The sequence below is a fragment of the Anas acuta genome, chromosome 24 (assembly GCF_963932015.1).
Source record: "Anas acuta chromosome 24, bAnaAcu1.1, whole genome shotgun sequence".
Classification (NCBI taxonomy): domain Eukaryota; kingdom Metazoa; phylum Chordata; class Aves; order Anseriformes; family Anatidae; genus Anas; species Anas acuta.
Window position 1 is genome coordinate 2,152,741 of NC_089002.1, and position 17,053 is coordinate 2,169,793.

Below are 17,053 nucleotides of genomic sequence, written 5' to 3' on the forward strand. Positions count from 1 at the left end.
GAGGAGGCACGGATGGGAGACACTGGATGGTGTACTCCTACCGGAGGTCCTTGTAGGGTCAGCCGAACAAAATATATCCTCCATCCAGGAGAGGAGGCAAGACAGAGGAGGAAATTTAGCTCTTTTCTCTCTAGCACAGCCAGGATGCAACACAGCCAACCTGCCCCCCAAATGCTCTTTTTACCAAACTTGCAGCCTTTGGGATGGAAGCAGCTTCCCCTCCTGCCTTTGCTCAGTGCCATGCCGTGCAGGTGGCCCTGACCCACATCAGCAGAACCTGTTTTTTGCCCTGTGACAGGGACACGGGCCCAAAACATGCAGTGCCCACGTTGAACCAGGCACGGGAAGCACAGCACGGCCAAACTCTGTCTGCTGCTCTCCCAGTGACCTGCCTGAGGATGGCAGAGCAGGGCTGGGCACCCCTTGGCTCTGATGGACCCCAAGGCTCTGATGGAGTCCTTCAACCACCCAGGGACCCCCCCAAAGGCTATGGTCCACCATAGACTCAAACACGGACCCATTTCCCCCATTGGTCACCCAAAGAAACTGCTCCCCAACTCACCATCTCTTCTCCTGCCTTCACCCCTCTTCCAAAGGGCTCCCCAAGCCCTTCCCTTCCTCCCCCCAACTCCTTAAACAATATTAAACACTTAATGGAAATTAATACGCTTTAATGCAGGTTTTGGGGCCAACTGGCTGCTTAGAGGGTTCTTAAACCATCAGCCCCTCTCAATCCCGTTGCCCTTGTCATACAAACTTAGCCTAGCCCCTAATCCGGCCTCCCCCCGCACTCCCTCAAGGAAGACCAAGGGTATAAAACCTCCCTCGGCACCGCCAGCCCTCGATGTGGTGCGGGGCCAGCGCACCACCTCTCCTTCCCTTGGGATTTACTGTTGTTCTTAGCACTTAATTCAGTTTTGGAGTGAGGGGAGGGGTATTTTATTTATTTTTTATTTTTTAAACACTGGGTTGGGGCTCCCCCCACACCCCCCCCCCCTTTTTTTTTTTTTTTTTGTAATCAGGGTTGAAACAAAATTAATTAAAAAAAGAAAAAAAAAGAACATTTGCTTTAAAAGTACCCTTAAAAGCACAGCAGCTGCCATAATACTGGCAGGATGAACGGGACGGAAGGTATCAATTTTTACGTGCCTATGTCCAACAAGACAGGGGTGGTGCGGAGCCCCTTCGAGTACCCCCAGTATTACCTAGCCGAGCCCTGGAAATACCGCCTTGTGTGCTGCTACATCTTCTTCCTCATCTCCACCGGCCTGCCCATCAACCTCCTCACCCTCCTGGTCACCTTCAAACACAAGAAGCTCCGGCAGCCGCTCAACTACATCCTGGTCAACCTGGCGGTGGCTGACCTCTTCATGGCCTGTTTTGGCTTCACGGTCACCTTCTACACGGCCTGGAACGGATACTTCGTCTTCGGCCCCGTTGGCTGTGCCGTGGAGGGCTTCTTCGCCACGCTGGGAGGTAAGGGCTGGGGGGTGGGAGACTGGGTCTGAGGCCAGGCTTGGCAGCGGGTGATTTTGCTTCTTCAGGGCTTTAGGAGCCCAGCTCCATGCCTTTGTGGTGCTGTTGGGATGGTCCCACCGGCATGGGGCTCCTCATGCAAGATGCTTCTTCCCTGCGGCTTGAAGATGGGGATGAAGAGATTTAGGCAAGTTTGATCTTGATGCCAAGATGCAGCCACCTCACCACTCGCAGGGCAAGGAAACGAGCAGGCCTGGGAAGGGATCCTGGTTTGCAGGATCAGGCCTGGGGTCATTTGGCCAAGCTGCCCAGGGTTCATTCAGGGGTCTCACATCAAGGTCATGCAACTAGCAAAGACCTGCTGGGGATGTAGATGTGGTGTCCTTGAGTCAGTGCCAAACATCTTTACCAAAAGGCTTCCCTTTTTGGAACAAGGTGAAGCATTTGGGAGGGTTCAGAGATGGAAGAGACATCCCAGGAAAGGAGAGGGAACCTGCAGAAGGGGCATGGGCATGGAGAGGAGGAGAGCAAGATAAGGAGAGGGGCACAGCTCATCCTGGAGCAAAAGGGAGATGTGGCAGCCCTTAACCAGAAGAGAAGAGCAGCAACACGGAGGGGAAGGAGGATTCCAGACTTTGCAGCAACTGCTCAGCTCTGCCCCAGTTGCACCCAGTTTGGGTGCCTTTGGGAGCTTCCTTATTCCATTTCTCAGGGATGCAAGCACTGCTAATGCTTCACCCTGCAGAAAGCCCCCCTGCAGAACAGGGAAAATCCATTTTACACCCAAACCCCCGCAGCCAGCCAGGCCCACACTACATTTTGCGATTTATCTGGCAGCCGCTAATCCTTGCTGCAGACACTCACAACCACTGCAAAGACTTTAATTTTTTCCCCCTAAGCAGGGTATTTCCTGCAACGATGTGGATCTCAACAAAAGAAGGATCTTCTGCTAGGCAAAAACAAAGCTAAGCATCCTGATCCAAGCCACAGGCCAGGGAATGGCTTAGGATTGGAAGACCCTGTGGGTCTGCACCGTTTCCAATTGAGTGAGCCTAGGGGTTTTCCAGCAACATTATTCGCCCTTCCAGGTTTCCTATCTGCTAAAGCAAGCGGTGGCTCCTGAGCACAGGGAAGAAAGTTTGATGGGAAGCAGTCACTGAGCAGCAGGTCTCCAGTGAATCCTAGCACAGGGTGTAGTTATCAGCAGATTATCACAGCTGGGGGCATTAGCAGGCTTACAGCACCGACTAAACGCTCCCAATCCCCTGAAGTTTAATTATCCCTTATAAATACATGTGCATGCACACTCACCCACACAGCCTCCCCCGCATGCCTCCCCCTGATCCAGCACTGGCAGAAGACTCCTGAAACACACATTTAAAGGCATCAAACAGGTCTGAATGCATCTGGCATTGTTGCCGGAAACTATGCTTCCTTGCACCCTTACTCCCTGTTTGTTGTTTGTTTTGTTTTGTTTTGTTTTTTAAATGATGAAAAACACAACAATCCCCTCCTCCATCACCAGCATCCCAGCACAATGCAGATGCTTCCTCAGCTCCCAGACCTTTTATATGTCTGAGAGAGCTTCTCAGCTGCTGCATGGGATGCGGGTTATCCCTTGCTGATCCCCCACCCCTCCATCCCCGCTGCTCTTCGCTGTGCCCACGAAGGGAAGCACTAGCCCAGAGGAGCTCTCACCACCACCGCACGCCCTCCTTCCCTTCCTCCCTCCCTCCCGCAGGCCAGGTTGCCCTGTGGTCCCTGGTGGTCCTGGCCATCGAACGCTACATCGTCGTCTGCAAGCCCATGGGAAATTTCCGCTTCTCCGCGACCCATGCCATGATGGGCATCGCTTTCACCTGGATAATGGCCTTCTCCTGTGCTGCACCTCCCCTCTTCGGCTGGTCCAGGTGAGTCGGGGGATGCTCGGCATCTCCAGCTGCAATTGCCCTTTACACCCTGCAGGGAAAGAATGGCTTTGCTAGGCATGGCTCGTCCCACCTGTGCCGTGAAGGTCCCATTTCTCTCTACAGATCATAAAGGGTGTTTGAGCAACCAGCGCCCCAGACAAGGTTGCTCTGGGGAGCAAGCGTGGCCTTGCTCATGTGCTGCTGCTGTAGTGTGGCTGCTGGGAGCCCTGCAGCACCTTTACCAGCATCCCTGCCATGCTCTCCTGCAAACCCATCTGTTCTGCTCCCAGCACTGCAGTGAATTTCAGTCCTGGCTCTTGCACGCACCCACAGCCCCTGCCAGGAGCTGATGCATCAGCCGAAGCCCACCCAGAACATCGAGGAGTGAAAAGGAGGAGTGAGACAAGTGATTTCCCTAGAGCTGCAGCTCCAACCCTAGCTGCCACCCCTAGGTCATAACAAGCCCACCCTTGGGTCATAACAAGCCCCTATCACCTCTTTGGGCACAGGCAGGAGGTGGCTTTGGAGCAACAAAGTCCCTCCATCATCCCCCTAAAACACAACATGGGCACACAGCTCCTCTCTGGCTTTGGATAAAGATTCAGGGCCAGGCAGGTCCTTGGCTTCCCACCCAGCCTGACCTGTCTTGCACCCAGGATGTGAGCTGTGCATCCCATTGCCCAACACAGCTGCAGGGACCAAGCCCTCCAGAGCTCAGACCCACAGAGCCAGCAGCTCTCGTTCCTGCTCAGCTTCCCTCCATCTGCAGAGGGAGAGAGCAGGTGGCTCCTGGCAGGCAAGTGCTCAGCCACGTAGGAAGGAGATAAATAGCCCGCTGCCCGTGGGAGGAAGCAGTGTCACAACAAAACGATGCTCTGCACCCGAGCGCAACGTGTCGGCACGGTGTGAGCGGTGCTGCAGGCTGCAGGTCCCACGGGAGCTGTGCTGCACAGCCAGCCAGGCCAGGGGCACAGGGTGCAGAGAAGAAGCTGGGGAGCAGCTCCCCTCAGACACGTGCCACTCTGGGAGCATCCCCCCTTCCTTGGGGAATCCAGTCCCCAGGTTGAACCCCTCCTGTTGTCCCAGGGAGGGTCCTGGTGATGGTCCTAACCTTTCTCGCTGGCAGATACATGCCCGAGGGGATGCAGTGCTCCTGCGGCCCAGACTACTACACCCACAACCCCGACTACCACAACGAGTCCTACGTCCTCTACATGTTCATCATCCACTTCATCATCCCGGTCGTGGTCATTTTCTTCTCCTACGGGCGCCTCATTTGCAAAGTCCGAGAGGTAACAGCCGGGGTGGGGGCACACGGAGGGGTGAATGGGCACTGGGGGGGGCAGCACGGGCAGGAGAAGGGAGGTGATGCTGAGGAGGGGGAAGGTTGAGGGCTGCCCCTCACTGCCCCCCACCCGCAGGCAGCCGCGCAGCAGCAGGAGTCGGCCACCACGCAGAAGGCAGAGAAGGAGGTGACGCGGATGGTGATCCTGATGGTGCTGGGCTTCATGCTGGCCTGGACGCCCTACGCCGTGGTGGCATTCTGGATCTTCACCAACAAGGGAGCAGACTTCACCGCCACGCTCATGTCAGTGCCTGCCTTCTTCTCCAAGAGCTCCTCCCTCTACAACCCCATCATCTACGTCCTCATGAACAAGCAGGTGAGACGTCCCAGGGCACAGCTTCTCCCCTGCGTGGGGCTTCCCAGTACACCCAGTGTCACCGTGGGCACCTTGGTCCTCCCCTGTTCCATCTCAGCCCAGGGGAGCAGCAAGCTCAGGGCTCTCGGTCTCAGAGCTCACCTCTGCTGCCCTCGGGTGCCATTGTTCTCCTTTTGTCTCCCCCCTTCAGTTCCGTAACTGCATGATCACCACGATCTGCTGCGGCAAGAACCCCTTTGGGGACGAAGATGTGTCCTCCGCTGTATCGCAGAGCAAGACCGAGGTCTCCTCCGTCTCCTCCAGCCAAGTTTCACCTGCATAGACCATGGACAGTTTGAACTGGGGTGACCACCGAGCTCGGGGACCAAGACAGACACCCTCACACCCACAACCTGACCCCATGCAGTCACTCCCTTGCACACCCGCAGCCCCCTCCTGCCATCCTGCGCTCCTGCCTGGCAAAGCAGCCTCGTGCACACTGCCACGGCTTCCCCTTGTCCCCATGGGTACCAACCTGGCACTCTGAGCCCTTCCACGCTGCTGCAGTCCAGCACCAGGGCACCCCCAGGTGCAAGCAGCATCCTGCCCCCTGCAAACACCAGCCCTGGGGCACCTCGCTCCCTGCACATCGATGCTGTGCTAATCCCATACTGGGCAGCCAGTCTGCAACCAGAGCTGGGGTGCAACAGCACGGGGGAAAGAGCAAGCTCCAGGCTGTTTGGGGTAGGGGGGTGTCCTTTCATGGCACCTACTGGTCCAGGAGGGAAATCTGCTTTAAAGCATCTCTTGCCCCAGGATTTGCATGCAAAACCTTTCCTCGTGGCCTCCACGTGCTCGTGCAGAGCTGCAGGGTGGCAGCAAGGAGGGTGGATGCTTCTCTCGCTGTGGCTTCACAAGCAGATCCACAGCACCATTTCCATCCCATGCTCTGCAGCCTCTGTAGCACCTCTGCAGGCACCAAAATCCACATCCCATCCCCAGCTCCCGGGAGCTGGTCAGGTTTTGGGGATGCTCCCTACTTGCCCCAAGTGCCAGCAAAGACCTCAGCTTGGTTCACATCACGTTAAAACAGCAGCAGCCAGTGGGAAACCCTGAAGTAGAATATTTGCCTCCCATCCGCTCAGAAACACGCTCCCTGCTAGCATCCTCCTCTCCCTGGTGCTCAAGGGAGTGCCTCAGAAGCATTCAGCCCTCATTTGCAAAAAAAAACTAAGCATAAACAAAGACAGCACCGCCGCAAAATCCCCAGCAGCACGAATCCGTGGCTGGAGCGGTCTCGGCTGCCCCTTGCCAGCACCCGAGCCTGGGTCTCGCTGGGGCTGCGCACCCTGCTGACAGCACAGCCAGCAGAAATCAATACCCGTAGTCTTTATAAATCAATATAACAAATGGAGCTGTGAGCAGGCTCTACTTCAAGCCTGACTCCCTGTATCCCCAAGACAACACTGTAGATATATTTTTTTTGTGTGTGTGTCTTGGAACCTGTAAATATTTGCTCACATACTTTGAAGTCTCTATCTTTCTCAGCCCTTTCCTTCTCCTCCTTCTCCCAGCTCCAAGGCACAGAAATCGTCTTTCACCTTCGCTCCTGCTGGCTGGACGAGCACGGCCAGCCTTGGAGGGTGGGACCGGTACCCAAGCACTTTCCTGTACATATTTTATAAATAAATAACATCGTGTCAGCACAAGGACTTCTACAGATGAGAAGTAGGGATTAAAAAGTAAGAAATAAACAGAAGCAGCACAGAGAAAAATAAAGATGCTCAGTGCTTTTCCTTTCTCTTGGGCCGTGTCGACAAGATGCTGATGTCCAGCTGAGAAAACACCACGCTGCTGGTAGGGACCAGCCCAGGGCTGCCTCAAAAGCCAGGAAAAGGGGACCTGGGAATTATCAAGCACAGATCACAGAGGTGAGACCAGTGACTGTCCCCAGTGAGCTGAAGCACCAAAAGGGGTTAGGAGCAAAAAGAGACAGGGAAAAGGCACAGGGCAGCTGCTGTGGCTGTTGTATCGTGGCCACAGGGGCAGAGGTGCTCGCTGCCCAGCCTAGCACCATCCATTACAGTGGCTTTTTTTTGGCCTTTAATATCTCGGCGTCCACCACACAGCCTTAAATAAAGCTGCAGCAGAGAGCTTTTTGCAGAAAGTTCCCCTCCCCACGGGGCCCTTAGAGTCGGCAGTGTTAAGGAACTGGCAGAGTCAGGGAAAAATTGTTCCCTGTGTCAGGGAATTTGTTACCGAGCCGGCTGGAGGGCGATCCCAGCCACGTTCACTTCTGGGGCTCTCACCTGCAGCCACCCCCCTCCTTTCAGCACACACGTGCCCCTTCTCAGCCATTTTTCCTCCTCTTTTGGGCCAAAGCAACCAAAGCCGATGGGAAGCTTTGCCCCCAGGCTTGCCCCCAGGGCAGGGATGCAGGGACAGAAGCCCCCAGCCCCAGCTCTCCGGGCTCCCTTGTGCCTCTGCTCCCAGCAGGACTGAGCCTGCATCGCCCAAATTCAGGGCTCCTGGCCAGAGCCCGATGCTGGGGTCACTGCCGGAGCTGGTCTCAGCTCCGCTCTCACACCGACAGCCACGCTGAATAATTCATGGCTCGTCCTCCCCTCTCCCCGGGTCTCAGGAGCCTCCTTCCCTGCACTGCCGGAGCACCGAGCCCTTTTCCTTCTGTTCTTTGAAGCGGAGGAGTGGAAGCACCGGGGCTGTTTTACAGCAGGTGACTGAACACACGGTGTACAAAGGAAGCAAAGAAGCCCCATTGGCATCACTTATCCCACCCCATGGACTTTTAAGTGCAATATATTGTGAGAACGCAGCCCTCCATAACCCTCCTCCCCCCTTTCTCCCCCGAAACACAGCACTGTGCTAAGCTGCAGACCCCTCTCTCTTTTTTTCTTCTTGTACAATATTGCAGTTACAAAGGCTGCTTGGCTTTTGCTGCGATGCAGCGATGCCAGCAGAACCAACAGCATTGCAGCAGACCCTGGAGGGGGAGAGCAGCAGCCCACGGGGCCAGGGACCCCCTCGGAGGTGGGCTGGGGGCTTTTCAGGAGAGGGAATGAGCAGAGTGCCCCAGCCCTGCGCTGTCTCTGCTCGTGATGCTGCAGCTGGCCAGGCAGCAGGAGATGCTTGCAGCAATCCCTTCTGGCCACCCCCAGCCAGCTGCCTCGCCAGATGTGCAAAACCTTTGCAAAAAGTTTTGTTTTTTGTTTTTTGTTTTTTTAAAATCTGTAAAGCCAGCAGAGGTCACAAGCACCTGGCCTGCCCCTGCAGTCTCAAGGATGCTTCTCAGAGGGAATTCCTGTTTTAGAACAGTTTTACCTCCTTGCTGCATCCATCCCAGTGCAAGGAGCCTTCTCGAGGTGGGTGCCGCCTGCACGGGTTGCACGAGCAGAGCTGGCGACGTGCTCAGAGGTGCAGGCAGCCTGCGATCATCCACGAGGCAAAGGAGGAGCTGCTTCCCTCAGGGAAGAGGCTGAAGATGGGAATAAATGGATAAACCCACCCCAGGAGAGCAGCCCCGCAGCAGTGGTTAATGATGCTCACCTCCCCTTTAGCACCCCCCTGCAAGAACTCCAGGCAGCCAAGCAGCAGCCCCACTTTCCCCAAAACCACACAATTTGGCCCATGCAGGGACAGGGCAGAAGTGCAGCAACCAGGCAATCTGTGACTACAAATTAAAGCCTCATCGATTCTGGTTTTTTGGTTACTGAAAGCATCTCACTGAAGGGAGCTTTCCTTTTTTTCTTCTTCCACCTTATTTTGAGCACTGTTGGAAGTGCAAAGTCATAATTTCCTCACAGCTGCCTTCCAGGCCATGCACCCCTCATTTTTCAAATCCAGGGGCTTTTAAAGATATTCTTTATTGATCCCACACTTATAAATAAGTGAACAATAGGAAAAGATGGTTATTTCAGTTATTAAATTTAAAGAGCTGACAAAAGCAATCAGAAGATATATCACTTAAGAGGAGATTAAAAGGAGGAGCAGCAGGAGCCCAGATTCCTGACCCCATGTTTCAGATTGGTTTAGATGTGTTTATCTGTGTATTTTTACTGCTCAGATGGCAATATAATAAAACAGTACAGTTGTGTGCATTGCCCAAAGGGGTTTTAATCACTCACTGATTTTGCAGCAGCTCATCCAGCCTCTATGCCAAAAGCTTTCCAGGTGGGCTGCAAGAACGGGGCTATGCTGGGGGCTGGGACCCAGGAGGTGCCCCCAGGAGAGGGAATCCTGGGGTGGGGGGCTGCAGCCAAACCGGGGAGCACAACAGCTACAGCAACAAGCTGGGGACCTGCTGTGTTTGCATGCCCCAGCCCAAACTGCCAGCGGCTCGGAGCTTGTGGCAAACTCAGCTGGTGCAGAGGCAATGCAGGATCCGACCTGTCCCTGTCCTGGAGGCAGCCGTGTCCCTCCTTGCTCTTTCTGCTGGGAACACGATGCACTGGCACAAATCAGTATTTCCCAGGCTTTGGAAAGGCAGACAAATGGGAAGCTGATTTCAAGATTCCTTAACTCATTTGCACACCGTTAAGCTCGAATTCATCTTCATTAGGTTTCCTTTTTACCGAAGCACCTTGCGTGGCAAGGACAAGACATCCAGTGGCAGGTTTTTGTTCTTTAAAGTTTGATGAACTTTGTGTGCAGATAGGATATGAAACCAGCACACCAGGCGGTTGTAGCTAGGAAATAAGCACTTGGTTAAACAACCTGGGGCAGGAGGTACCCTTCTGGAGCCCACGGACACCCCACCTTTCCCACACAGGAACTTCCCCATGCACAAGCACCAAGGAACTGCCATGCCAAATCCCCCAACCCATCCTCAAGGCTGAATAAAAATAATTCAGGTGTTATTTCTTTCTGCTTTTCCATAACTACATCAATATTTTCAGGCACTGCTCGCATGCGAACAGCAAGGATCATTGCAGCATCGCTCATTCCTAGCAAATAATTGCACAGAGAGCAGACACTGTCACCTTCTGCAGCCTGCGGTGGCTTAGCCCAGTCAGCAGCCCCTGGCTGCTGCTGCCTAAATTCACATGCGATTGAGGAAAAGCAGCTAGACGTAGACCAGAAAACCGAGACAGCTGGAAATTCAGGCCCAAAGGGCATTTCAGTGTCTAACTCTTATCCACGCTGCAGCTGGGATTGCTCCTCCTTACCAGAGGATTGCCATCATCTGTTTTAGGAAAAACTGCAGTAATTGGCTCAATTCATTTTAAATCAGTTATCGTTTGTGCAAGCAGCAGTCGGGGGAAAAGCAGCTTGTAGTTAATAACGTCCCTAATTTGGAGACATCCTCATGGCTGAGGGAGGTTTCGGCTCTGGCAGGGACAGGCACGAGGCTGCAGGGCTGGAGAGCAGGACCTGGCCCGATGCCACAGCGCACAGCACTCATCCTGCCCCGGGCTGAGCCCCCTCGGGCCGGGCTGTCTCAGGTCTCTCCCGGGATGAATTTATCACATCTGAGCACAGAAGCAGCAGCCAGGATGCCGGAGGGTATGGCTTTACCTATTTATCTCTGCCAAAGGAAAAGCATCTCGTTGTCCAGCCAAGCCAGCAGCTCTGGAAGCATCAAGATTTAAAAAAATAATAATAAAAATCCATCCTCCCCTGTGTGCTGTCACATTCACAGGGCTGGGGGGGGTCCAAATCCCACCCCAGCCCTGCTCGGAGATGCACAGATCCCGGTACCCAGGGGGAGAAGATGCCCCTCAGGCTGCTTCAAGGAGCTTCTTGGAAAAGCTGCAGGTACAGCCTGGTGGGGCCCAGATTTCCCCAGAAATAGCCCCAGAAGCTTCTCCTCCACGAGGCTGAACCCAAATAGACCTGGGCAGCATCTGCACCCCCAGGAGGGTGCACCAGCACCCACGTTCCTGCTCCGTGCCTGCACGGGCATCCCAGCCTGCATAAAGGCCCTCCAGATCCGTCACTGCTGCATGTGTCACGTTAGCAGGAATAAAAAGATTCAAACAGCAATTCCTTACTTTTATGAGCAAATGGCCCTGGATGGATGATTCAGGCAGCATTCAATTCCCAGCAAGAAAGTGTCAGCAAAAACCCAGCCTCTTTCATGTAGGTGGATAACCGCAAATAAAAGCGGGGAATTATTAGCACTTAATACTTGGTGGGTTTTTCACTCCCTAGTGCTTTTCTCTGGTAGATGCCAAGCACTTCAGATAAACTAACAGGCAGAGCCTCGCCGAGGGGAGATGTGCAGCCTTGTGGTGACAGCTCCAGGCACCAACACCATCCTTATCCAGAGCTCTCCTCCAGCCTGTCCCCTCTGCAGCCCATGAGCTCCCTCCAGAAGCCCTTTCTGCCCATCTCCCACCTCCTGCAGCCCTCTTTGCCCCTGCCCTCTCCCCATGCTCACAGCTTTCTGCCCCCAGCATGGGGGGAGGACCCCACCGGGATGGTTCCAGCCTTGGGGTCTGGCCCCAGTGCAGAGCAGCTGCCCCGTGAACCCAGGGCTGCTCGTGGCTTTGAACGGCCACCGAGGCACACGCCAGCCTCCTCCAGACTCTCTCTTTCTCCTTTATCAAGGCCACCTATATTTTTCTTGTTCATCAGACTGACAAATGGGCAGAAAACAGACTTCTGGCTATTTCCTGCACAAGCTGCCCACTCCTCCTCTCCCCTTGGCAATGACTGAGAGCTGAAGAAGCAGGAATAGCATATAAATTTCCTCCCTCCTATAATAAATACCTCTATTACCTAGCACTTTCTCCCAGCTCTCCGGCTGGCTGCTGCAGGCTCCCTCTCCCTTGCTTGGCAGCTCACTGCCCACCGGGCAGACGTGATGGACTGAAATCCTCATTTCTATGGGGAATAAGCAGCGGGACTGCACCGGGTGGGATGCAAAGGGCACAGGGCAGCACCAAAGCCTTGCTGCAACAGTGCTCAGGACAGGAAAAAACCTTTCCCTTGGGTGTCTGCAGCTTTGCACAGGGAACCCCATGATTTAATTCATCAGGGAAGGTGGGATTGGGGCTTGGTGGGATTGGGGCTTGTCCCCTCTCCAGCTGCTCTGCCCCGGTCCTGAGGGGACCCTGGCGCTGCAGGGTGCAGTGGGGCTTGTCCCAGGTCCCCCTGTGCATCTAAGAGTGGGCATGAGAGTTAATGCAGGAAGGCACTAAGGATAAACTGTGCTTAACATCTCATTAAGATGTTGCAGGCAGAGCAGAAAGGTTTGGTCGCGGTGGGAAGCCCATCACGGGAGTGATTTGCTCCTCGGTCAGCAGCGAGAGCAGGCTCCGGGTGCAGCCTCCTTTCTGCTCGGGAGCAGCTGTGCTGCAGGTGGCTGCTGCTGGAAAAGCGCTGATGGCAGAAAATCACCTTGTGTCGGGAAAGATGAAACACCTCTGCCACCCTGCAGAAAGCTTCGAGCATGGGGAGAAACCGGGGAGCACAAAGGGAAAGGCTTCACTGAGCGGGGGCTATAAGCAGAGAGCCCACACTACGCTGGAGCAGCCACATCCAGCTCAGGGCCTCCAGGTCATGCAGAGGCTGGTGGCAGGGGACAGGGCTTTGTCACACTGCACCCACACAGCCTCCTCCTCCAAAACCAGGGTGCGCCGAGCTCCCAGCCCACGCAGCTCCCTTCTGCTGGGGGCACAGAGCAGGACAGGAGAGCAGCTCCCGCCTCCCACCACAGTGTGATTTGCTGTGCTCAGGCAACATAAAGCAAACAAAAAGCCCCAAACGCAGAAGCGGCGTGAAGAAGCGAGCTGCAGACCTCGGGGCACAGGGCAATCTGTACGAGTATCATCCAGACAGGAATGTCCTTGCAGCAGGGACCCCCCCGGGTGTCACTTGGCATCAGCACGGCTCCGCGGGCGCTTTTGCATCTCTGCTACGGAGAGCTCCCTGCCCAGGACGTGGCAGCATGTGTGACAGCTTGTTTACCCACAGTCCCTGCCCAGAGGCAACTCCTAAACACATTTCATGCCACGTGGTGCTGCAAAGAGACGTCCCAGGGCCAGGATTTGTCCCCTGCTTTGCCTTGCTGAGCAGCTCCTGCATGCATGCCTGAGCAGGGCTGCTGCCTTGCTCCAGCCTGGCCACGCCGCTGCTGTGGCAGGCATCCAAAAACACCCCGTGCAAAAATTACATTCATTGTCCTGCTGAGATCACCCAAGTTTCCATCCTCAGCTGAGATGCACAAGTGAAAAGAAATCACAGAGCTGGCAGACTGACCCAGCCACCAGCTGCCGCCTTGCTGGGTTTCTCCTCTGTACCTCCTTTTGCTCCCAACTTTTTCCTGCAGCTGCTGGGGACACCCAGGACAAGGTTCAGTTTGTCAGACCAAGGAAATGCCACTGCACGCTGGCCACCAAACCCCATGGACATGCAGCTTGAGCACCGCAGTGGGACAGACACCTTGCTCCATCCCTGGCCCTGGTGGTCTGCAAGGAAACGGGCAAAGTGGTCGGAGCAGAAAGCTTGGGACTATAGGGGTTTTTAGCAGGGCATCCTAGGGGCAGGCTGCAACCCTGGAGATCAATGTGCACCCTCCTTACCGGCACTGCAGAGCATCAGCACCCACTCTGCTCTTCCCTGCCAGTGTCTCCATCACCCACGTCCTGAAAAAGGAGCAGGAGAGCTCACCGCCACCTCCAGCCCCAGCTGTGGTTTGGGATCAGGGTACCCCCAGCAGCAAGCACCACACCTGCCCTAGCACAGCTTCACTTCTGAGCCCCTTTCCCAACCCCAAATCCCTCCAGACCCCAGCACACGGCCCCCAGGAGCATCGCTGTTCCCTTGCCCCACAGCCGCCCACGAGCAGCCCTGGGCTGCCGTCACCCTCAGACGTGATCAATGTTGGTGCTTTGCAAAGCCTGAAAAAACCCACCCTGAAAAGGAGCATTAGGGGTGGCAGCCACCCAATTTCCCCCGTAGCCAGCACTTGGCATGTCGTATCTATTTCCTGGAGTCTATTTAACTCCTACATTTAACAAGCTCCTAAACAAGTAATAGCAGCAAGTGGCAGCACCCAGCTCCCAAACTGCGAGTGGCATTTCAGGGGCCAGGCCGCCATCAGCACAAGCAATGGGAAATTTCTCAAATGTCTCTTTGATTTATGGCTCTAGTTAATTCTCCAGGAGGCCTGCAAGCTGCCCCGAGTGCACAAAACCTCGGAGGGATAAATAATTTAACAGGTGGTTAAATATTCTTTAAGGTGCAGAGAACATCGGCAGGAGCAGAGATTTCAGGGGATAACACCGAACTACAAATTGAGTGGAAGAGGTGGGGGGAGATAGCCTGAATTGGGCACCAAAGGAGCAAATACAGCACGGGCAGCAGGACAGCAGGGCCAAGGCTGCGGGAAGGAGAGGACCAGGACTTCCCAGTGCTGCTGCTTCCAGCAGGGATCAGCGTGGGGGGGGGCAGGCTCAGCCAGGGGGTGTAGGAAAAAATCCCAGCCAGGTGTGGGGTGTGCTGCCTGTGCCAGAAAAATGATGAAATGGGGAGCATGGAGGGAACAGCTGCCCTTGGAGCTGGAGCAGGACATTTTGGTGGCAGATGCTGGGTGAAGCGGGATGTCTGGCAGCTGGCTTTCTCCCCTCCTGGTCTTTATTTCCCCCAGGCACAGAGATCGGGAAGGCAGCACCCCCCATGCTGGAGGGGAGCGAGTAGCATCCAAGGCCGTGCTGGACCAAGAGCCACCAAGGAAGGAACTGAATCAGAGGAGGAAGGTGAGGACGGAGGGGAGCACCAAGAAGCCCAAGCGCTGCCATCACGAGGCTCCATCTGGATCTCAGTCCAAGGCCCAGAGGTGCTGGGGCTCCCAGGGCAGCCCCCCAGAGCCCACAGCCCACGGCAGAGCCTCCCCACGGAGCCGGGCCAGCTGCAGGGAAGCCCAGGAGAGGTAGATGGCAGCAAAGACTATTTTTTTTTGCAGCAGCAGCAGCCAGGATGCAACAGCCCTGCTACAACCCCCACCCAGGCACCATCCAGCCGTGGCACCGCACCAGGACTTAAAGCTGGTCGGGTCCTTCGCTCTGCCCACGGTCTGCTGAGTTTTCCCATCTCGTGGCTCTTTTCCCCTCGGGTTCTCTCCTTGAGCATGATTCAGGGCTCGGGATGGATGGTAATTTCTCCCTGGTGAGGTGTCTGTGTCTGCTGAGAGCCAGGAAGGAGAGCCCACGCGCAGTCCCTGGCCCTGGAGGGTTTATCATAGCCACCCCTGGTAAATGGATAATGAATAATTCACCGTTGGCTTTGGCTTTATGAAGTATTCATTGCATTCAAGCTTCTCAGGGTAATTAACTATCCTACGAGCCCCATGTAACACAACCCAGCCACAATCCATCTTCAACACTTCATTAGCGGGTCTCCGTGCCACTTAAATAAATTAACGGGGAATAAACACACAAACAAAGCTTTTCCCTCTCCGAGAGGCTCAGCCACTCTTTCTCACGCTCTCTCATTCAGATAACACAAAGTTTTACCCCTCTCTCCCCTCCCTGCTACAACACTGCTGGCTGATCGCTCCATCCATCAACGCTGGGGGACCGTGGCACACCAGCAGGCTGTCACCGCTCCAGCTCCATCCCATCCCGCATCCAGCAAGGCATGGAAAGCTCTGACGTCTGCTGCAAGCCCTGTGCTGTGCTTTGAGCTCTGCCCTGCTTGGAGCGGCTGGGACAGGCGTGGGACACCCGTGCCACCACTGGTCCCAGCCCCGGATCGAGCCCGCCGCAAGGTGACACAGCCGCCAATAAACGCAGACAGGAGTGGGACTCGTCGCCGTGATAGATGTGCAAAAATTACCTCCAGCCTCCGTTGCTGAGTCAGCCTTTCTGACTTCAATACTTCACAGCAATAAACAGGGAGATAAGAGCTGGCGCGAGTGGGACGCAGCAAACCTGGGCGAGATGAGCGATGGCTCTGCCGACAGCCCGGCGCGCTGGGGGGGGGGGGGCACTGAGCACAGCATGTAATTAAAGCTGATTTCTGGAGCAAAGCTCTGCTCCGGAAAACATCCCAAAACCTTGCACCAAAACTCTCAGCCCCACGGCCTGTCCTGGTGCTGACCTGGCAAATTTTGAAGGTGCTTTTTAAGCTGAGAGCACTCACCATGTTCCCATTGCTGCTGCAGTGCTCCCAGGGCTCATCAGAGGGGACGGGTGCCAAAGCCCGGCTCAAAGGTCTGCACAGTGAGCATCCAGCCAGCCCCAGGGGCCTCTGCACAGCTTCACCAGCTCCTCTCCCTGCAAAGCCTCCCCCTGGCCCAAGCAGCTGTGTATCAGAGGGAGGGTGCAGGGCATGAGCTGCCTGCTGCCCACCCCCGGGTGTCCCCAGCTGGGGCTCATTTCCCTTCCTCCTCCACTTCGTGCTGGCTTTTCCTTGCATGTTTAGGGGCAGGTGGGGCTGCTGGGCTTGCCATCCCCACTGCCGATGCCTCTCCCCAGGGTCTGGGCTGTGCCAGATCCATCACAAGCATCTCTGCCTCTCTGCACATCCATTGGGGAGCCCCAGCCCGTCTCATTTTTGCTTGCTTTGTTGGACACCTGGCTGAGTTCCTCCCCAGATCCCGCTGACTTCTCCCTGTGAAGCCTGGGCAATTCGTGATGCAATTCTTCCATGGGGCCCAGCCTCATCCAGGTGGTATCCAGGCTGGCTTTTGCACCTGGCATCATTGCTGGGTGGTCTGCCGGGCTCCCAAACACAGGGACAAGGCACGTGCTGGTGTCACCTCCACAGGCACTGAAGAACAGCGCAAGCCCCATTGCTAAGAGTGGTGGTGAAAGAAACCCATCCCCCTGAGCTGGAAAAATGCCGTCTGCCCTGCTGATGGATGGGGTTTTATAAAAAAGTAACCAAGCAGCTCAATGGAGGGCATCCTCTGCACCGGGAAAAGCAGCTCGAACCCTCTCCATCACTGCAGCAGCCGGGCTGTCCCCGGGGAGCCGCTTCCACATCAACCCCGGCTGCTAATAGGGAGAGCACGCGCTCGCCAGCCGGAGCCGTGTAACCTGGCCCCAGGCGAGGCCATAATAT

General features: G+C 55.5%; 1 protein-coding gene and 1 long non-coding RNA gene across 3 annotated transcripts; one reads left to right on the forward strand and one right to left on the reverse strand.

Moving 5' to 3' along the window:
* Positions 1 to 1,115: 1,115 nt before the first annotated feature.
* On the forward strand, positions 1,116 to 6,649 carry LOC137844079 (green-sensitive opsin). Its single transcript, XM_068660044.1, has 5 exons — positions 1,116 to 1,476; positions 3,218 to 3,386; positions 4,513 to 4,678; positions 4,808 to 5,047; positions 5,238 to 6,649. The coding sequence occupies exons 1-5, from the start codon at positions 1,116 to 1,118 to the stop codon at positions 5,367 to 5,369; spliced, it is 1,068 nt and encodes a 355-aa protein (XP_068516145.1). The 3' UTR covers positions 5,370 to 6,649.
* On the reverse strand, positions 3,467 to 16,423 carry LOC137844080 (uncharacterized). Of its 2 annotated transcripts, XR_011089801.1 has the most exons (3): positions 16,130 to 16,423; positions 15,824 to 15,918; positions 14,100 to 15,236 (listed from the first exon to the last, which is right to left on the reverse strand). It is a non-coding gene; the product is annotated as an uncharacterized lncRNA (long non-coding RNA). The 2 variants fall into 2 exon arrangements; XR_011089800.1 differs by lacking the exons at positions 14,100 to 15,236; positions 15,824 to 15,918 and adding an exon at positions 3,467 to 5,361.
* Between the last annotated feature and the right edge of the window lie 630 nt (positions 16,424 to 17,053).